The sequence below is a fragment of the Sylvia atricapilla genome, chromosome 9, assembly GCF_009819655.1.
Source record: "Sylvia atricapilla isolate bSylAtr1 chromosome 9, bSylAtr1.pri, whole genome shotgun sequence".
In the NCBI taxonomy this organism is placed as follows: domain Eukaryota; kingdom Metazoa; phylum Chordata; class Aves; order Passeriformes; family Sylviidae; genus Sylvia; species Sylvia atricapilla.
Window position 1 is genome coordinate 5,703,585 of NC_089148.1, and position 21,593 is coordinate 5,725,177.

Consider the following 21,593-nt stretch of genomic DNA (forward strand, 5'->3'; position numbering starts at 1 on the left):
CCATGGGCAGGGACACCTAACACTAGCCCCGGTTGCTCCAAGCTCCAGTGTCAAACCTGGCCCTGGACACTGCCGGGGATCCAGGGGCAGCCACAGCTTCTGTGCCAGGGCCTGCCCACCCTCACAGGGAACAATTCCTTCCAAATGTCTAATCTAAATCTCTCCTCTTTTACTTTAAAACCTTTCCCCTATGTCCTATTGCCCATCTAAGTCTCTCTCCCTCTATTTTCTAAACCCTATTTAAGTACTGAAAAGCCACAATGAATTGATATTTTAAGAATTAAAATAAATAAAATTAGTGCCTTACAGTAAGTGCTCAAACAGTGAACTTTTATCACCATGGATCTTTATGGCAGATTATTTTTCCTAAGTAGTTGTAATTAATTTCGGAAAGAAAGAAGGAATTTCAATAGATACCACAAAAATATTGCGTAATGAAAATTGGGCTTTTCTGGTCCTTAGTGGATGGGAGCTGGTCGGAGTGGGGGCTGTGGGAAGAGTGTTCAAGGAGCTGTGGCCAAGGGAACAGGACGAGGAGCAGGACCTGCAGTAATCCCCCAGCTCAGCACGGAGGGAAGCCCTGTGAGGGCAGCGCTCTGGAGACAGTCATGTGCAATCTCAGGCCTTGTCCAGGTAAGAGAAGAGTAATTTAAACTTATTTGCATGAGGGGCTTCACATACAGGTCTCTTTGTTCCTCCAAATTCAAACTATCTCAGCTTTTTAGTTGTTCATTACTTTTTTTTTTTTTTTAATTGAATGGGATGAGTTCTTAGGAACAAGAATCACAAAAGTAAGCGTAAGAATTCTCAGCAATATTTCTTTCCACTAGTAAAATGTTAATTTGTATTTTAGTGTTTCCAGTAATTGTTACCCACATCCTCACAGCGTAAATTCTCTCTACTCTAAACCTATCCTGCAAAGTCAGTTAAAATAAGCAAAGAACCAAATCCAAACCACCAACTATTTAAAGCTATGTAAGAATGATTGTTAATAATTTAAGACTTTATCTGTAGATTTTCCTCTGTTGTTGTAATTTTTAGCCACGTTTTGCTCTGAACTACCTGAATGTTCAGGTTTCCTTCCTGTCCCATGAGTGTTTTCCACACTCGACAGGTTGTTGTTTATTCAGAGCCTTCACCACTGGCACGTCCCCTTCTGTACAATTTGCAGTGTTTTATTTTTCATTTTTCCCTGGCACTGCTGCCAGTGTAATGCCAAATACTCATCCGTGGGCTTGAGACTCATTTCTGTAGGTTTTGGCAGGAAAATCAGCTCTGGCTGCTGCTCTCTGGCAGCTATTAGCCAGGCTGCCTTTGCCCTGCTCAGTCCTCCATCCTACCCAGGGAGTTGGGAAATTCCAGATTTGATTAACTGTTCAGTTCTGATGTTCCACGATGGTGGTGAGATGATGTAGTCAAAAACCAAAAAGGAAAGGATTGATCTCTGCTTGTCAAAGTACTAATTGTTTAGGCCACTGCTCATGGCATTTTGTGAGGGATCTGGGGTATCCCAGGTGTGTGTCTGTCCTGGGCCAGTGTAAGGGATTTGGGATATCCTGGGTGTGTGTCTGTCCGGGGGCAGTGTGAGGGCTCAGGGCTGTGCTGGGGCAGTGTGAGGGCTCAGGGCTGTGCTGGGGCAGTGTGAGGGCTCAGGGCTGTGCTGGGGCAGTGTGAGGGCTCAGGGCTGTGCTCGGCAGTGTGAGGGCTCAGGGCTGTGCTGGGGCAGTGTGAGGGCTCAGGGCTGTGCTCGGCAGTGTGAGGGCTCAGGGCTGTGCTGGGGCAGTGTGAGGGCTCAGGGCTGTCCGGGGGCAGTGTGAGGGCTCAGGGCTGTGCTCGGCAGTGTGAGGGCTCAGGGCTGTGCTGGGGCAGTGTGAGGGCTCAGGGCTGTGCTGGGGCAGTGTGAGGGCTCAGGGTTGTCCGGGGGCAGTGTGAGGGCTCAGGGCTGTGCTGGGGCAGTGTGAGGGCTCAGGGCTGTGCTGGGGCAGTGTGAGGGCTCAGGGCGGTCCGGGGCAGTGTGAGGGCTCAGGGCTGTCCGGGGGCAGTGTGAGGGCTCAGGGCTGTGCTGGGGCAGTGTGAGGGCTCAGGGCTGTCCGGGGCAGTGTGAGGGCTCAGGGCTGTCCGGGGCAGTGTGAGGGCTCAGGGCTGTGCTGGGGCAGTGTGAGGGCTCAGGGCTGTGCTGGGGCAGTGTGAGGGCTCAGGGCTGTCCGGGGGCAGTGTGAGGGCTCAGGGCTGTCCGGGGGCAGTGTGAGGGCTCAGGGCTGTCCGGGGCGGTGTGAGGGCTCAGGGCTCTGCTGGGGCAGTGTGAGGGCTCAGGGCTCTGCTGGGGCAGTGTGAGGGCTCAGGGCTGTCCGGGGCAGTGTTGGCTCAGGGCTGTGCTGGGGCAGTGTGAGGGCTCAGGGCTGTCCGGGGCAGTGTTGGCTCAGGGCTGTGCTGGGGCAGTGTGAGGGCTCAGGGCTGTCCGGGGCCAGTGTGAGGGCTCAGGGCTGTGCTGGGGCAGTGTGAGGGCTCAGGAGTATTCTGGGGCAGTGTGAGGGCTCAGGGCTGTGCTGGGGCAGTGTGAGGGCTCAGGGCTCTGCTGGGGCAGTGTGAGGGCTCAGGGCTGTGCTGGGGCAGTGTGAGGGCTCAGGGCTGTCCGGGGGCAGTGTGAGGGCTCAGGGCTGTGCTCGGCAGTGTGAGGGCTCAGGGTTGTCCGGGGGCAGTGTGAGGGCTCAGGGCTGTGCTGGGGCAGTGTGAGGGCTCAGGGCTGTCCGGGGGCAGTGTGAGGGCTCAGGGCTGTGCTGGGGCAGTGTGAGGGCTCAGGAGTATTCTGGGGCAGTGTGAGGGCTCAGGGCTGTGCTGGGGCAGTGTGAGGGCTCAGGGCTGTCCGGGGCAGTGTGAGGGCTCAGGGCTGTGCTGGGGCAGTGTGAGGGCTCAGGGCTGTGCTGGGGCAGTGTGAGGGCTCAGGGCTGTGCTGGGGCAGTGTGAGGGCTCAGGAGTATTCTGGGGCAGTGTGAGGGCTCAGGGCTGTGCTGGGGGCAGTGAGGGCTCAGGGTTGTCCGGGGGCAGTGTGAGGGCTCAGGGCTGTCCGGGGGCAGTGTGAGGGCTCAGGGCTGTGCTGGGGCAGTGTGAGGGCTCAGGGCTGTGCTGGGGCAGTGTGAGGGCTCAGGGCTGTCCGGGGCAGTGTGAGGGCTCAGGGCTGTGCTGGGGCAGTGTGAGGGCTCAGGGCTGTCCGGGGCAGTGTGAGGGCTCAGGGCTGTGCTGGGGCAGTGTGAGGGCTCAGGGCTGTGCTGGGGGCAGTGAGGGCTCAGGGTTGTCCGGGGGCAGTGTGAGGGCTCAGGGCTGTCCGGGGCAGTGTGAGGGCTCAGGGCTGTGCTGGGGCAGTGTGAGGGCTCAGGGCTGTCCGGGGGCAGTGTGAGGGCTCAGGAGTATTCTGGGGCAGTGTGAGGGCTCAGGGCTGTGCTGGGGCAGTGTGAGGGCTCAGGGCTGTCCGGGGCAGTGTGAGGGCTCAGGGCTGTGCTGGGGCAGTGTGAGGGCTCAGGGCTGTGCTGGGGCAGTGTGAGGGCTCAGGGCTGTGCTGGGGCAGTGTGAGGGCTCAGGGCTGTGCTGGGGCAGTGTGAGGGCTCAGGGCTGTCCGGGGCAGTGTGAGGGCTCAGGGCTGTCCGGGGGCAGTGTGAGGGCTCAGGGCTGTGCTGGGGCAGTGTGAGGGCTCAGGGCTGTCCGGGGCAGTGTGAGGGCTCAGGGCTGTCCGGGGGCAGTGTGAGGGCTCAGGGCTGTCCGGGGCGGTGTGAGGGCTCAGGGCTCTGCTGGGGCAGTGTGAGGGCTCAGGGCTCTGCTGGGGCAGTGTGAGGGCTCAGGGCTGTGCTGGGGCACTGTGAGGGCTCAGGGCTGTCCGGGGCAGTGTGAGGGCTCAGGGCTGTGCTGGGGCAGTGTGAGGGCTCAGGGCTGTCCGGGGGCAGTGTGAGGGCTCAGGGCTGTCCGGGGGCAGTGTGAGGGCTCAGGGCTGTGCTGGGGCAGTGTGAGGGCTCAGGGCTGTCCGGGGCAGTGTGAGGGCTCAGGAGTATTCTGGGGCAGTGTGAGGGCTCAGGGCTGTGCTGGGGCAGTGTGAGGGCTCAGGGCTGTCCGGGGCAGTGTGAGGGCTCAGGGCTGTCCGGGGCAGTGTCAGGGCTCAGGGCTGTCCGGGGCAGTGTGAGGGCTCAGGGCTGTGCTGGGGCAGTGTGAGGGCTCAGGGCTGTGCTGGGGCAGTGTGAGGGCTCAGGAGTATTCTGGGGCAGTGTGAGGGCTCAGGGCTGTGCTGGGGGCAGTGTGAGGGCTCAGGGCTGTCCGGGGCAGTGTGAGGGCTCAGGGCTGTCCGGGGCAGTGTGAGGGCTCAGGGCTGTGCTGTGGCAGTGTGAGGGCTCAGGGCTGTCCGGGGCAGTGTGAGGGCTCAGGGCTGTGCTGGGGCAGTGTGAGGGCTCAGGGCTGTCCGGGGCAGTGTGAGGGCTCAGGGCTGTGCTGGGGCAGTGTGAGGGCTCAGGGCTGTGCTGGGGGCAGTGTGAGGGCTCAGGGCTGTCCGGGGCAGTGTTCAAGCTGTGGTGCCGTTGCAGTGGCCGGGGAGTGGAGCCCCTGGGGCCCGTGGGGGCCGTGCAGCACCACCTGCGGGAAGGGCTCCCAGACGCGGCTGCGGCTCTGCACCAGCCCGGCCCCGGCGCACGGCGGGCCCCGCTGCCACGGCCCCGACACGCAGCTCCAGCTCTGCTTCCGCCGGCGCTGCCCAGGTGAGACCGGATTCTCCTTCCCCACGTCTGCTTCGGTCGTGGTTAATCCTTTCCGGTTCTAAAAGTCTAATACCTGAAAATATTCCTATTCAAGCGTTTTATTTTCACTGACTCTGTCACTACTTAGTATCTGCTACAGAGCCGACAAAAGGGATTTCTTTCCTTGTTCTTGTTGCTTTGCCTCACAGAAGCTGCATTTAAAATATTCATAATTAAATGATAGCTTTCCTAAATACTTACTTTTAAAGTTTTCTTATGTTCTGTTACTCATTTATCCTTTTCTTCCACATTTCAATGAGTGCTTCATGAGATGACAGGGAAAATCACATTTCTGAAATAGGATTTTTGTTTTTGGCTGAGTGCAGGGATAGCCCAGGGAAATTCCATGGACTGCAATGTGCAACATGTCAGACAGAGCCTTCGGCTTCATGCTCCTTTTTGCTCTTGCCAGATGCTGCACCGAGTCCTCATCAAGACCAGGAAGCAGTAGAAGGGAGAAGCCCAGGGTGCTCCAAGCCCCATCTAACCTGGCCTTGGACACTTCCAGGGATCCAGGGGCAGCCACTGCTTCTCTGGGCACCTTGTACCAGGGCCTTCCCACCCTCACAATTCTTCCTAACGTGCCATCTATCTCTGCCCTCTGGCAGTGGAAAGCCATTCCCTATGTCCTGTCTCTCTATCCCTGTTTCCAAGCCCCTCTCCAGCTCTCCTTTAGGCACTACAGGGGGCTCAGGGTCTCCCTAGAGCCTTCTCCAGAAGAAGACCCCTAGCTGTCCTGGACTGGCTCCAGAGTAGAGGATTTCCAGCCCTGGGAGAAGCTCTGGGGCCTCCTCTGGACCCTCTCCAGCACCTCCATGTTCTTCCTGTGCTTCTGGCCCCGGGGCTGGAGCAGCTCTGCAGGTGGAGTCTCATCTGAGAAGGGCAGGCAGGCAGAATCTCCCCTCCCCTGCTGCCCACACTGGGGGATCAGCCCAGGACATGGGGAGTTCTGGTCCCACCTCATGTGGCCAGGGCTGCTCGAGTTCTCACCCACCTGCACCCCCCAGGTCCCTGGGGAGAAATCCCTGAGTAGCTGAGATGCTGTAGAGGGTCAGTGGCGTCCATGTTCGGTTTTCCCTGATGTAGCAGGGCTGTGCTGTGTTACTCCTGGAGTCAAAGGCTATAACTGCTGTGCCTCTCTCCCCAGTGGATGGGAAGTGGTCCCTGTGGAGTAGCTGGAGCGCCTGCAGCGTGTCCTGTGGGGGAGGCAGCAGGCAGAGGACTCGCCACTGCTCCGACCCAGCCCCGCAGTTCGGGGGACACAAGTGTGAGGGAAGTGACATACAAATGGATTTTTGCAACAGTGATCCTTGCCCAGGTATGTGCTTTGGGTTAGGCTGTTCACCTACTCTCTGGCTTTGATTCTTTTCTTTTGGGAAAAAAAATTAAGAAGTTACTCTTCGACAAAAGTATTTTCCTAGCTTGACTGTCTGGTTTTAAATCCCTGAGGAAGATCAAGTCTGACTTCTTCTTGCAGTTCATGGCAACTGGGGCCCGTGGAGCAGTTGGGGAACATGCAGTCGGACATGCAATGGGGGCCAGACAAGGCGGTACCGGAGCTGTGACAACCCACGCCCGGCCAGTGGAGGCAGGGCCTGTGCTGGGGCTGACGTGCAAATCCAGAGGTGCAGCACAGACCTGTGCCCAGGTCAGTGCTCACAACAGCAGCAGGAATGCAGCTTTCCCTGCAAGGCATCAGGGTATATACCACATAAGGAATGTAGACCACCCATAGAACTGTCTCAGGCAGGATTGGGTGGGGCAGGATGAACTTTAAGGCCCCTTCCAACCCAAACCAGTCTGGGATTCTGTGTTTCTGATGGCAGGAGTGTTCACACCTCCCCGTTACAATGGCTTTGTTGTCCTTTGAGCTATTCCTTTAGAACCTTGGTTCCTCCAGGAAGGAGTTGACTTCAGCATAACTAATGCAGCCTGAAGTATTTAAATTGAAAAATTGCTTTCTTTATTCTGCAGTGGATGGAAACTGGGGGCCGTGGCAATCATGGAGCCAGTGCTCTGCTTCCTGTGGAGGAGGAGAGCAGACCCGGGTGCGCCTGTGCAGCAGCCCAGCCCCATTAAATGGTGGCCGTCCTTGCCCTGGGGACTCCTCCCAGATATCCAGGTGCAACACCCAAGCATGTCCTGGTGAGCATTTACAGCTTGCACACAGTGACAGTGTGGTGAAAGCTTGTGGCACTCCTGATTTCACTGGTGCTATCTCTCATCTTGGCCAGTTGACTGGGTGATTTAATTTTTTGGGCTTAAATCTGCCCTGCAACTTAAGCTCAGTTCCCTCTCCCCTAAAATACTCAGCAGCACATATCACATGGGGTTGTATTTTGTCTCTTCCCCATTCCCTGCACAGGTGGTCCTGCACGTGCCAAGGGCAGCATCATTGGCAATATCAATGATGTGGAATTTGGGGTTGCTTTCCTGAACGCCACAGTAATGGACAGCCCAGACTCTGACACCAGAGTGATACAGGCAAAGATCACCAATGTCCCTCGGACCCTTGGTAAGCCTCTTTGACTTCTATCAGTTTTTTCTCTGAATACACCAATACCTACGGTCTTCTGGTTTAAATATGAAGGGCTACACTAGTTCTAGGCCTTCATATTCAGCTCCTGTGCATGTGGGTCTGTGAAGAGATTAATGCTCCCTGGTTTTCTGTGGTGTTTCCTTCAGGCCCAGCAATGAGAAAGCTCATTTCCATACTCAGCCCTGTTTATTGGACAACTGCCAAAGAGATCGGGGAGGCAATGAATGGGTTTACACTCACTGACGCTGTCTTCAAGAGAGAAACTCAAGTGGAGTTTGCAACTGGTGAGTTCCTTGGGATAGACCAGCTCTTTCTGTGTCCAGTAAGCCAGATAGATGCTGGATTTCTGAAGAGACAGCAGAGGACCATCGCTGAAATTTGGGTCTTGTGCTTACACTAATATTTTCAGACTGACCATGGCCTTCTGAGGCTTTATGCCACCTTTCAGAGCTGTAGTTTGAAATGTGTCATGTTTTGGCTCATGGGCATGGTACACCTTATAAAATGTAAGTATAAATCACTGGCCAAGGGACTGCAGTTTGGATTCCAGGTGGCTGTTGGGAGTCTGTGTTTGCATTGTGTGATACATCCGTGTGCTGTTAAACCGCCAGGTGAGATCCTGCGCATGACGCACGTTGCCCGGGGCCTGGACGCGGACGGGGCCCTGCTGCTGGATGTTGTTGTGAGCGGCCACATGCTGCAGCTCCCGTCAGTGGCTGATGTCAGTGTCAAGGTAAAGCTGCTTCAGGTACCACCCCTGCTCTCGTCCATCTGTACTTCTCTCACCCAGAGGAAAGCAGGAAACACTGAGCTCTGAAACCTGCTGCACTGTGTGAGACTTCTTTTGTGACTGGTTGAACTGATGATGCTGATGTTTTCTTTGAAAGAAGAATGTTCTAATGAGGAGGGTGGTGTTGGTCTCTCAAGAGTTTGAGATATTGGCAGGTAGTGTTGAGGAGGGTCTTCAGGGCAGTTATTGATGGCTGGCATGTCAGTGTTGCTTTGGGCAGAGTTAGAAAAGTGCATCTTTAACCTCTCTGACTTAGTAGCAGGTAACCAGTATTTTACTGTATTAATCCCACCATGCAAGAAATACACCTGAAGTTGTTGATATTTTGGAAAACTGCAATATGTAGTTTGCCCAATATTTATACTCCTCTTCAGTGGCAGAATTTTTCACTACAACTTGTTTATTTAGCACATTCGTCAGCATCTGCCTTTGAATAAAAGCCAAATACTTAGACCTCAAAAGACTGTTATTGAGGAATAAGATAATTTTTAGAAATCCTCTGCTGTGGCTTCCACCATCAGGATCCTCAATACATCAGTCTGTATCTTTTTTAAAGTATTAGACCAGGCAGTGTTTAGATTCAACAGTCGAAATAAGAGTGAAAAAGACCTGTGTGTGTGCAGTACCCTTTGTTCAGCAGTTAGGATAAGCCCCTTTCTCTCAACACGCCTCACAGCTGTGAAGTCGAGGCCCAGGTGGTGCTGGTGTGGGAGCAGCTGATGGGCAGGGCTCTGTTGCAGGATTACACGGAGGACTACATCCAGACGGGCCCTGGGCAGCTGCACGCGCACTCCACGCGCCTCTTCACGGCAGACGGAGTCAGCGTTCCCTACACGTGGAACCACACGGTCACCTACGAGCCCACCAAGGGCAGGATGCCCTTCCTGGTGCAAACCCTGCGCGCTGCCTCCATCACAACGGAGTACGACCCGCTGCACCAGGCCGTGGCTTTCCAAATCCACGCTTCCATTGCAAAAGGTATTGTTCTAGGCCTTCCCAGAAATCAAACAATGGGGAAGGAGCATCTTCTCTTCCTAGAATTCACTGAGTCACCTGTAGACCCAAAAGGAAATTCTGTGAAACTTGGGTAGCTTTAGTGTAGATCCCAGGACTTGTTGGTGTATCCATAAATTAACTATTAGTTAGCATTGCTAACTGCTGGTTTTTATGAACCTGAGTGACCAGAGGGGATGGACATGGATTTGTATGAGCAGATTTTCCTTAGAGAAGCTCTAATTAATGAGCAAACTGGCCTGTTACTTTATTTAACACTATTTGGGGTTTATTTTTACATAGTAGGAAAATTACTCTGGTTTGGAAGTTAATGAAAAGAGGGATTGCCTGTCTCAGTCTTTCTTTTCAGTAACAATGTTCTAAATTAAATTTAAAAAAGTTTTTTCCCTCTTGCCAGACTAGAGATTCATTGTACAATTTGAAAACCATGTATATTTTTTTTCTAATTTAAAAAGAGATATGATAAAAGGGAGTCTCCAGGTCAAGATATGCCTGTGATTGGATCTGGCTAAGCCTCTACTGAACTTGCCTTTATTTCCTCCAACGATTAAGATACTGGCACTTAGGATTTTTTTAATTTAGTTCTTTAAATTTCAGTTTTCAAGCAGCCAAAGCCCTGTGTCCTTTGAAGAGTCTCTCCCTGAGTTTTCCATTGCAGTTTGTAGTACATGGTTGTGTTCTTCTACAGTGACCTCCTCAGATTTGTGACATGGTGATTTGTTTGGTTTGGGTCTGTTGTCTTCCTTTCTTGTGAAGTAAAACTGAATGGTTTTTACTCTTTCATAAGAAACTTTCCAGGATGCATTAGGCTGGGATGGAACTTGCAGCTCAGTCTGGGGACCCCCCCACACCTGTTCAATGTTATTCAAGCCAGCACAAGCCATGCAATACTGACTTCTAGTGCCAAAGTAGAAAAACCACTAAAGGCTGGGTTTAGAAGTTTCTGTTTTGGTGTTGAAATATAATAAATATTGTAAAATTGATGGGCTGCAATTCTTACTGTTAAGGTAATGAAATGACCATATTTTTATCCACAAGTGACACGTGCTTCCTTTATCATACAGGGGATCGGAGCAACCAGTGCCCTGCAGGGTTTGCTTTGGACTCATCTGGGCCCTATTGCTCAGGTAATGAATGACTGACACGGGTGGGTGTGACCATGGAGTCCTGGAGTGCTTTGGGTGGGGAGGGGCTTTAAAGATCCCCTATTTCCACCCCTGCCATGGGCAGGAACACCTTCCACTAGCCCAGGGTGCTCCAAGCCCTGGGAAAAATTCCTTTCCAGTATCCCATCTATCCCTGCCCTCTGGCAGTGGGAAGCCATTCCCTGTGTCCTGTTCCTCCAGGCCCTTGTGCCAAGTCTCTCTCCAGCTCTCCTGGAACCCCTTTATGCTCTGGAAGGGGCTTTAAGCTTTCCATGAAGCCTTCCTTTCTCCAGGTGAACACCCCCAGCACTCCCAGGCTGGCTTCAGAGCAGAGGGGCTCCAGCCCTTGGTGCATCTCCATGGCATCCTCTAGACTTGCTCTAAGAGGTCCTTATACACCTTTTGCTGAGAGCTGGACATATCATTAAACCACCAGAACCCACACCCCCTCTATTACACATTCAGAGTATACACTTCAAAAAGTGGGAGTTATCCTTGCTAAAATGGTGTGGATCCAAGGGCAGTTGAAGACACTGCTTCTGTCCTCACCTACAATGTGAGTAGTGCCCAGACAGCTTTTAAATCAGTCCCTCAGGTACACCTAGAGGACACTGAGGCTCAGGCTCTGCTGAGCCTGCAGAGCAATGAAGGACTGAGGTGACCTGTGTGGAGGAAAGGATGAGTGTTGGCACCTCACGTGTTCCTGCTTGGGTGATGGAGGTGGAGAGAAGTGCCCTGGCTGTCTCTCTAGAGTCAGGGTGGTTTTAGGGAGAAGTCATCTGAGATGATTTTGTGGACTTCCTTCATTGCCTCTTGAGAGGTTGCAAATGAAGGGAATTGCTGGATCTGTTTTTGCCCTTTAGTGGGCTTTACTAGTCACACCCCTCTGAGGAAGGATCAGATTGGAGTAGTTTCTTGGGAAGTCTCACTGGTTTTTCCAACATTTTCTTGTTGCAGATGAAGATGAATGTGCTGTGGGAAATCCTTGTTCCCACACCTGTCACAATGCTGTGGGATCCTACTACTGCTCCTGTCCCAAAGGCCTCACCATCTCTGCTGATGGCAGAACGTGTCAGGGTAAGAAAGGTGCTGCTGGGGACAGCTTGGATAAAAATTCCCTTTAGTTAATTTAAGACCTTAAAAGACCTTAAGAGGCACTTATATTGCTAAGGAGAGGTTTTCTTCGGGCCATTTTCTCATTATAAGAACACAATTTATTGGCGGTACTCTATTTCATAGCTGAGTGTATTTGCAGTCACGTGTTTCTAGCAGCTGAAGCACTGGTTGGTGTGTCCCCCGTGTGGAGTTTGCAGCTCGTTTCCCCTTGCAGACATCGACGAGTGTGCGCTGGGGGGACACAGCTGCCACGCGGGGCAGGACTGCGAGAACGTGCCCGGCTCCTTCCGCTGCCTGCTCCGCTGTGGGAGCGGCTTCCGCAGGACGCCCGACGGCTTCAGCTGCCAAGGTATGCACGGCTGTGCCTCGGGCATCAGCTCTCTGCAACTGAACGTGCTGCTCTCACTGTGCAGAGGCGTCGCCGAGTACCTGTCTTTGAAGTTTCATTCTTAAGTTTGTGGATTTGTGGGGGGTTGTTTTGTTTCTTAATCTTTTGCTTCTTCTGCTGTAGAAATAAATTTAAAATACTGTCAGGGAAGAACTTAGCATTCTTGGGCTTGTGTCCTCTGTGCAATTTTTGTACAAAGATGGGAGAGCAGCAAACATTCCTAAGCAGAACTCAGCCAAACCCTGCTCAGGTAATGCCCACAGGGCAACTCCCCAGCCCTGGGGTCAAAGATTTGTGTTGTTCCACAGACATTAACGAGTGTCAAGAGTCCAACTCCTGCCATCAGCGTTGCTTCAATACCATAGGAAGTTTCCACTGTGGCTGTGACCCCGGATTCCAGCTGAAGGGCAGAAAATGCGTGGGTATGGATGAAGTTCTGAATGTTCATTCCCTCTTTTCAGCAGAGTTGAACATTTACTTGTTGCTCTATTTTCTTATTAAAGAAAATGCTGCTATGGATGACACACTTGATGTACACTTTGGAATCTGTCAAGCAGTACTGAAAGCCAGAGGAAGAGAGAACTGGGCTGACCGATCCATGTGCATGAAATGATTCAATGTGTGGACACAGGATAATTTCGTTACATAATTGAGTCCAATCCTGCTTTTCTTTTTTTCACTTTTGTTTGAATAAGATGTCAACGAGTGCAGGCAGAACGTGTGCAGGCCTGATCAGCTCTGCAGGAACACCCGGGGTGGCTATAAGTGCATTGATCTGTGTCCCAGTGGAATGACCAAAGCAGAGAATGGGACTTGTATTGGTGAGTAGAAGCATTAATGCACTGTGTGGTTATGGGAGACACAGGGACAATGATGTTTATTTTTTAAAATAATCCTGAAGATTGTCCATCTCCGGTTATTAATATTTGCACATACTAAAGCACCAACTTGTTTTTGCTTATGGAACATCTGTATTTACCTTTATTGTAGTTGGTATTAAAAAGCAGATGTATCCTTGCCACCTCTAGTTTTTCACTGTTCTTAAGCAAGAATATTAAGATTTCCCGTGGTGTCTTTTCTGTGTTGGCACCTTGATTTCTCTCAGTTATTCATTGACTGAAACGTTTTGCTCTGTGTGTGCATGATTTCTTAAGAGTTTGGCTCAGGAGCTCTCAATCAAGATCACAGGTCCCTCCTGCTTATCAGGGAGGGTTTTAAACACAGCTGGTTTGTTCCAGTGGAATCATGGGATGATTTGGGCTTAAAAATCCTTGCCGTGGGCAAGGACACCATCCACTCTCCCGGGTTGCTCCAAGCCCCATCTAGCCTGTCCCTGGACATCTGCAGGGACGGAGCAGCCGCAGCTTCCCCCAGCGGGGATGTTGCAGCGCTGTGACTGTCCTTGCCGTGTGCCGCAGATGTTGACGAGTGCCGCTCGGGGTCGCACCAGTGCCGCTACAACCAGCTGTGTGAGAACACCCGCGGCAGCTACCGCTGCGTGTGCCCGCCAGGATTCCGCTCCCAGGGCGCCGCCAGGCCCTGCCTGGGTAAGCTGCCACTCGGTCCTCTCTACGCCTTCGCTCTGCTCCTGCCTGCCTTTCTGCTGCAACACGCCAGCAGTGCTATCCCTGTGGAAGACCACGCTGTAGGGACAAGTTTGCTCTGCGTTTCCAAATTGCCCGTCTAAAACAAAGTGTTCCATTCTGAACAAACAGTCAGAGCCAAGTGGTTCCAAAGAGAGATTGGTTTGGGGCCGTACTTTGGAAACAAAGTGTAAGAGAGTCTCAGAGCACTGGTGGATGGATGTGACCACTCCACAGGAAGCCTCGGTTATAAAATCAGGTGGGATTTGTTGATGTGCCCTGGCTCAGCCCCGAGGACAGTCCCACACCGGGTCATGTGGGTTCCCCTAAGGGAGCACACCCCAAGGAGCTACAAGAGACCCCACAGACCCAGAACGGAGTTTGGCTCCTCAGCATCCCAAATCCATCTATCCCCCCATCAGGACTGCCAGAGGTGTTCCCCAGCAGGCAGAGCACAGGGACCTGATCTGCATTTCTCCCTCAGTGCTCCCTCCTGCCATGGGTGGCTCCCAGCAGAGAAGGAACAGAATCCCTGGCACTCACAGGAATGCCAGCCATGCAGTCACTCCCTGTGCCAGCTTGGCATAAAGCCACACAGGGCTTTCTCCCACATCCCGGGAGGCTCCTGAGCTCTGACCAGAGTTTAAAGTGGATAAGCACTTCCCCTGGCATTTACGAGACTTCAGGAAGGCAGTAGGATCATTTAGAATCACTTTTACTGCATTTATGCCAAATATTTAAAATGTAAGGGCTGACCTACCCTGATAATGGGGATTTCTGAATGTGGGTATGTGACACCAAGTGAGGTTGGTTTCAGTTGCTGTAACATATCATGTCAGAAAAGTATTCCTCCCTGATGACTTTTGCAAGATTAGCTTTCCTAAGTGATAAATAGGTTTTTCTTATTTTTTTAGCAACCTAAGATTTTGGACTGTCAAAACCCAGGAATGTTTGGGATTTTTTTAAGGAGATTAAATAGCACTAAGAAGTGTTTGGCTGTAGACCAAGATATTACTTCTGCCATCTGCCTCTGTACTGAAATAAAACCAATCCCAGATTCTTAACTTATATTTAAGCCCTTTAAACTTCTAACAGGAAAAAGCCAGATAAATTCTAGGACTGTAGGTTTTCACAAAACACCAGCAGCCTTAAAGCTGCTTTCTGACCAAGGGCCACTGAAAGCTCCCTCCTAAAGGATTTTTATCCTTTGAATTTTTATGTCCCTAAAAATGTATTTAAAATATATATTTATCCAAACTATTCATTTTGTCAATAAAATCGAGTTTTTATTGTCATTGTTGAGAGTGAACACAGGGAGGAGTTGAAAAGTAAGTAGGGCCCAGACTGAAACAGAAGTAGTGAATTTTGTTCCTGCTTGTGCCATTTTTACCCTGGGTAAAGCCCCTTGTGCCACAATTCCTTTTTCTGTTTGTTGGATGGGGATAAGATGATCCTTTGTGATCCCCACAGAGCTCTGTCTGCCCACTTACCTGAATTACAGCATTTCTGAGAGCAGTATTGTTTTCTCTCCTTTCCACATAGGTGAAAGGACTTTGCTAAAAGCTGCTGTAATGCAGATTACACATGCAAGGCTATCTAGAATATAAAACCAGGTACTGTTTTTCAAATTAGAGAAGGTCTGAAAATGTAGCTATTTCAATGTCAAAGTCAGTTCTGCTTGTATTGCACAGGCTGCTGTTGCAAAAGAAATTGCTCAAATTTTCACCTGTTGTCTTTCATAATTTCTATGATTATCTCCTGTTGCTTATCCACATCTTGTTCCAAGGATATTGGTTATGTCATAAAGACATTAGTGTTAATTTATTTTAGGCAGGTACAGAATGTAAAAGTCAGCACTTGAGTGTTAAGGAAATAATGAGTTTGTTTTCTTTTACATGTATATAAATAATAAAATTTTCATCTTAAGCACACTCTGAGATTAATACACTTATAATTCAGATCAGCTGTCATTATACTTAAACTGAAATTCTCACTTGTAACACCTGAAAAATCTACCCTGAGGATAATTCCACGAATATGTGAAGTTTCAGTTGTGTGTTTGCCAAATAACAGCTGGAAAATATCATAACACTCTAGATTTCCAACTCTTAAAGCATTTAATTATTGCTATCCCCCTAAATTGTTTACAATCTTAAATGTATCAAATATTAACTGCTTCATAAAAATGCAACCTAATGTTCTACTATATTTCTTACAGTATTGATTTTGGAATCAATTTGTGAATTGTGAATTTGGGGAGTAGGGAGTTACAAGCTGTGCTCAAAAGCCTCTGTTCATAGGGAATCCAAATGAAACTGTAACAACACTGTCTTAATGGCATTTTTACAATAGCAGCTGAAAGAATATTACGATGAAATAATTCAACTATTATTGAGTCACCATTAAGATCATCTTTAATTTCTAGTAGGAGAATGTTTATTATATATGTCAATTATAAATTTGTTGTGATATATCTTAAAAGCAGGTCTTTTATTTCTGGACATTGCAGAACTAACAGACTTTTTTTGGAATTAACAGACTTCAACCTTTTTCTGGTGAAGAAATGCAAAGTTTGAAAAGAAATACAGTATGTGTCAAATTTCCAGCTGAGCCTGAAGTAACTTGATAAAAACCATAGAAAATTTCTTTCTGGTAATGTCAGAGAGGCTATGGGGGAAGGTCCTGCAGTCCCAAGAGCACTGATAGGTACTTGGAGGGAAGGACATTCAGCATGTTGCACCCTCAAGGCCTTTACCATACCATGCTCAGCACTCAGTTTTGATTTAAGGATGGATATTTACTGCTGAAGTGGCTCAAATAACTTTGGACTGCAATTTAAACAACTAAAAAGACGATGACGTTGCTTAGGAAAACAAAAATAATTCTACTTTTTAATTGTCTAAAAGTTATTAATACATACTCTTAAGTCTCCAACCTATCACAGCTGGAATGACCAGTAAGGGCATCTAAAGTTAGAACATACCTGACCTCATGCCCTTGCAGCCTTGAAATGTGTTCTTGAGCCCAGTGCCCCATCCCTGAAGTGCCCAAGGCCAGGGCACTGAGCAGGGTTTGAGGCAGCCTGGGATGGTGGAAGGTGTCCCTGCCTGTGGCAGGGAGTGGCACTGGCTGAGCTGTAAGGTCCCTCCAACCCAAAGCATTCCATGACTCTATGGTTCCCCCAACAGGAGGCACAATAACCACATAGAGCCTGTTGTGCTTGCCTTAGTGTGAAGTGTAAGGAGTTTCTAGCACTGTACTCCTTTGGAATGCTCTGTGTTAAGCATCATCTTTTAAAGAACGGCCCAGCAGCTTCTTCCACTCATCTCTGGAGCACTTAAGGAAAAAAATCCCGATTAGTAAGAGAGTATTGAGCAGCTGAGGCTGAAATGAGGCTTCAGCAGGGCTCCTGTCCTGGTGAGCAGAGTCAGATGGGAGAATGAAGGTATCTTACAGTCCAGGACCGTGGATCCTGCCTGCTTGGCCTTGTGTTCCCCATGTTTTAGTGCCTCCAAATCTCTTTTGCTTTCATGTCTTCAGCTTGTTCCTGAGATAAGTACCTATGTGTGTATGTATATGTATAGTTATGTGTTGTTGTTTGTTTGTTTTCTCTCCTTTCCACATGGTTTGGGGCTCTGGATCATGTCACATGAGCAGACATTAATGAATGTGAACAAGTGCCTAAACCCTGTGCACTTCACTGCACCAACACCCCTGGCAGCTTCAAGTGTTTCTGTCTACCTGGGCAACAGTTACTGGGTGATGGGAAATCTTGCGCTGGATTGGAGAGGGTGCCAAATTCGGGTGCCTATTACAGTAGCTATAACTATGCTCAGTTCTCCCCTGGGAGAGACAACCAGCAACTGCAACACTATTACAGGCACTCCTCAAATCTCTACAGCTCCTTCTCAGAGTATAGGAACAGCAGAATACCTTCCTCCAGGACTAGAAGGAACCTTAGAGAAACTTGTCCTGAAGGCTATGAGGCAAGAAATGCCAGATGTGTAGGTAAATGTCAGTCCTATCTATGCAACTCTGTTTTGGGCCTTATTCTTAGGTTACTGTGTGATATATACCAGGGGCTGAGGGTTTGTGGTGCTGGGGTTGTGTTTTCTATTACCCTGGTCAAGATTCAGAGGGTTCTGAATGTTCTGGTCTCTGCTGTAGTGGCTCACATTGTAGCAAACATGTTCTTAACCTCCTTACAACCTCTTGTTTTAATTGTGCTGCTTTTTACCCGTTTGCAAAGTATTTCCCTGTGTTATTCTCTTTCTCCTGATCATCGGGGATCACCTTGGTGAATCTTCTCCCACTCCAAAACCCGCCAGTAGCCCCAGTCTAGTCACTGCTTCTGTCAGACTCCCACTGGCAGCAGTGATCTTGTTAGAAAGGTTTGGAATAAACGTTTTAGAATTGATCACACTGGGGCCAGTGACTGCCACAGGACCATCAGTCACTGTCAGATGGGCAGCAGGCACAGAAGCTTTAAAATTATTATTATTTTATGTAAGAAAAAGGGTTGCAATGTAATTCAGTGAGTGTGGAGAAGACATCAAACCTTGTATTTAAACTACAGAGAGGTTTCAATAGTCATATCCATGTGGATTCTTATGGTATAGGAGTTTAATTGAGAGACCCAGGAATACAACTCTGAGGGAAGGAAGGGTTTATTTCAAATTTGGATTTTCATCCCTTCCAGGTGGAATCGGTTAATATGCCATGAATATTAATAATATTAACATTCCATGAAACTTGCATTTCACTGAATATCTAAATTTTAAAGTTAATGTTTAATATGAAAAATACCCCCAAATTATACTTTTATTAAAGAGAATTCTTTCAATAGACAACCATCAGGATTTGCTAATAGCACAGAGGTTTGTAGTCACATCTCTTTTTCTCTTCTCTGTTTGCATTTTGATCTAATGCAACCCCTGTCAGTCAGAGGGGAAGCAAAGACCTTCCTTCCACTGATATAACCATGCAAGTCTGAATTCCTGCATGAGATTTCTTTACTGCTGTCCTGAACTAGGCAGTTGTTTCAAAAGCCATTATAATTATAAATTATCTGTGTCTAAATCATGCTAATGTGCCTTGAAAACTTTACATAATGTGGTCTGCTACTGGTACTTCTGTATTTGAGAGGGAGATTGAAAAAAAAAAAAAAAAAAGGGAAGAAGAGCATTTAGTGACAGTCTTCCCAGCTACTGAGCCTAATTCATCCCTCTGGCATGGACAAGGTCAGTTTAAAAGGGAAACAGCTTTGCCTGAGGAGGGAGTGACTGTAAGGAAGACTCCCCCAGTGACAAGGCTTCCTCTGGTGACATAATGAGTGTGGGTGTTCCCTAAGCATTTTGCTTCACACCTGATTGATTATCAGGCAGCTCAGATTGCTTTGGGGGCAGGACTGTGTTTGAATGACCCCGGCAGTGGACTCAGGTGGCCATCCCCCTTTGTCCCAGAGCTCTGTCTCAGGACTGGTCTCCTGAGCTGGGCTCTGTCCCAGCTGCTCTTCCCGAGGGGAGGAGCCCCTCAAAGCTGACTTTAGTGCCTGCAGAGTTACAAGGAATGGCACACGTAAGGGGAGAGGACACTCTAGTCTTAGATGTTCAACCCATCACAAAAATGATCCCGACAACTCCCCCCAGCTCTGTCCATACACCTGCTGTACATAAATAGGGAAAAAGTACCTGTGTTCATGGTGGGCTCAGGGAATACTGAGGTGTTGGTGCTTCTCTCCACAGACATCGATGAGTGTGAGAGCAGAGACACGTGTCAGCACGAGTGCAGGAACAGCCTGGGCAGCTTCCAGTGTGTGTGTCCTGCAGGATATCGCCTCATGCCCAACGGCAAAACCTGCCAAGGTACAGCCAGCCCTGCAGGGCTGCACAGAAACCTGACACAACCCAGGCCCAGCATGTGGCTAAAACACCTCTCTGAACTGCTGTGTCAGAGTCAGCATTCAAAATGTCAAGTTTCACAAGTTTTTATATTCCACATTTTATTGTTTCATAAAACATCAGCAAACTAGACAATTGCAACTTCCAATTCTCGGCAGTTCTCCTATGACCTCACATTACACATTGAGCTCCAAGCTCTAGGGTCAAACAGAGGCACATTCTGGGCTCTGCTCAGCCTTTACCCACTCTGGTTTTCACCCTTTAATTCCTCTACCAGCAGTTGATCCCTTGCATGTTTTTTCATCCAGATATTGATGAGTGTCTTGAAGAGAATATAAATTGTGGATCGAATCAGATGTGTTTCAACATGAGAGGAAGCTACCAGTGCATAGACACTCCTTGTCCACCCAACTACCAGCGGGAGCCACATTCTGGGTATGTTTTGTTCTCAGCCCCTTCTCCCCTGCCCCAAGTTCAGCTCCTTAACCTGTGCTTGTTAAAGAAGAAAATTTAATTTTGCCTGACACCAGTAGAGCTCATGGTAGCTAAAAGTAAGGCACTGTCATTTGAGATCATAGAGTCAGGGAGTCCTGGGCTGGAAGAGACCTTAACAGAACATCCAGTTCCACTCTCTGCCATGGGCAGGGACATCTTCCACTATCCCAGGGTGCTCCAAGCCCTGTCCAGCCTGCCCTTGGACACTGCCAGGGATAAGGCCAGCCACAGCTTCTCTGGGCACCCTGTGCCACTGCCTCAACTGCTGGGGAAGAATTCCTTCCTTCCTATCTAATCTGGATCTCTCTAATGGCCTGACTTGGCATCAGCTTCAAAGCATCAGATATATTCTTATAGTCATGAAAATAATGAAAAATTTCTGTTAAGCTTTGCTATTACCCTGTTCTGGGGAAAAAAACCATATTGATTTATTCTAATCTTTCAATATCCTCAAAGAAAAATAGCATGTTTCATAGTCAGAAACCATCTTTTGGGATCAAACTCAACTGCAGTGACATCTACACTGACGTGGAGGTCATGTCCTTTGACCTCCATTAGCACTGGCAAACTGTACTAGCAGAGATTTCATGTTTTAACTTCCGATTAATAAAAGTAAATCTTATTCTGCTCTTCATTCCAAATGCTTTATTTTATGACCTAAAAGACACATACCTCAAATGCTGCCCAGGACAAATGTTGAAGAGCACAGTCACTAAAACTTACCCTATGGACCTCAGTGCCATCAATGTAGCCAAAATCTTTTTGAAATGATCCTGCTGAGGTAAAAAAAGGGACATTAAACTGGGCTGCAGCTCTAAAGGAACAATGGATGAAGATTAAACTTCTCTAGAAGTTTTTATCTGCAACAGGGTAAACAGGGGAAGAATTTCTAGGGGGATAGGAAGACCTGTCCCAGTACTTGAGATACTGTGCCTTCTCCCTGGGCTAAACTCTTCTGCTTCATCCTAGGTTCTGTCTCAAAAGCTGCCCGGCCAACGACCTGGAGTGTGACCTGAGCACCTACGCCCTGGAGTACAAGCTGCTGTCGCTGCCCTTCGGCATTGCTGCGGGGCAGGATCTGATCCGCCTGGTGGCCTATACCCACGACCAGGTCATGCACCCCCGGACCACGTTCCTGATGGCGGAGGAGGACCCGTCCGTGCCGTTCGCCCTGCGGGATGAGAACTGGAAGGGGGTGGTGTTCACCACGCAGCCGCTGCGGGAGCCGCGGACGTACCGCATGGGCGTGCGGGCCCTGTCCTACAGCGCCGACGGCAGCGTCGAGTATCGCACCACCTTCATCGTCTACATCGCCGTGTCCGCCTTCCCCTACTGAGCCCCGCACTGAGCCTCATTCCCCGGGGCAGGGGCTGCTGCTGCTCCAGCCCGCCTCTGCTGCCCGCCCCCAGCAGGGAACACCGCGCTGCAAACGGTGCTGTGCTCTTTTCTCCTTCCCTGCTTCCCAGAGGCTGCCTCCGCAGTTTCACTGCTCCAATTCAAGAGGAAGATCCATGGCTTTGAGGACCTGTTACCACTTGCTTTATTTATTACACTGCAATAGTCATTTTCCACAGTATGTTCTGAAAACCAGCAGAGAAATCCATGTAGTCAAAGCAGGAAACAAGGAGCAGCCTCCACGGAAAGTAACTGAAGAAAATAAACCCATCATTTCAAGTGGTCTACGTATTTTAAAGGTTGCTAAGTGTTTTAAATTTTATATCTATTAGATTTTTTCCTTATCAATTACCCAATAGAATTAGGGCTGTGCTATACTATGTTGTGTGCTTGAACCCACCAAATGCCACCATGCCCAAGGGTTGCAAATGCTGAAACAAATGACATTAAAATTTG

At 49.4% G+C, this 21,593-nt stretch overlaps 1 protein-coding gene across 1 annotated transcript in view; it reads left to right on the forward strand.

Annotated features, from left to right (window-relative positions):
• HMCN1 (hemicentin 1) overlaps window positions 1-21,079 on the forward strand; it is a 170,972-nt gene extending 149,893 nt beyond the window's left edge. Inside the window, exons 89-107 of the mRNA XM_066324684.1 lie at window positions 463-633; window positions 4,563-4,733; window positions 5,920-6,090; window positions 6,250-6,420; window positions 6,747-6,917; window positions 7,138-7,287; window positions 7,458-7,595; window positions 7,923-8,044; window positions 8,842-9,079; window positions 10,180-10,242; window positions 11,218-11,337; window positions 11,591-11,725; window positions 12,073-12,186; window positions 12,460-12,585; window positions 13,183-13,311; window positions 17,005-17,355; window positions 19,092-19,211; window positions 19,556-19,682; window positions 20,712-21,079. Coding sequence (XP_066180781.1) covers window positions 463-633; window positions 4,563-4,733; window positions 5,920-6,090; window positions 6,250-6,420; window positions 6,747-6,917; window positions 7,138-7,287; window positions 7,458-7,595; window positions 7,923-8,044; window positions 8,842-9,079; window positions 10,180-10,242; window positions 11,218-11,337; window positions 11,591-11,725; window positions 12,073-12,186; window positions 12,460-12,585; window positions 13,183-13,311; window positions 17,005-17,355; window positions 19,092-19,211; window positions 19,556-19,682; window positions 20,712-21,078 — 3,155 coding nt within the window. The 3' untranslated portion in view covers window position 21,079. The remainder of the gene's footprint in view (window positions 1-462; window positions 634-4,562; window positions 4,734-5,919; window positions 6,091-6,249; window positions 6,421-6,746; window positions 6,918-7,137; window positions 7,288-7,457; window positions 7,596-7,922; window positions 8,045-8,841; window positions 9,080-10,179; window positions 10,243-11,217; window positions 11,338-11,590; window positions 11,726-12,072; window positions 12,187-12,459; window positions 12,586-13,182; window positions 13,312-17,004; window positions 17,356-19,091; window positions 19,212-19,555; window positions 19,683-20,711) is intronic.
• The last annotated feature ends 514 nt before the right edge of the window (window positions 21,080-21,593 follow it).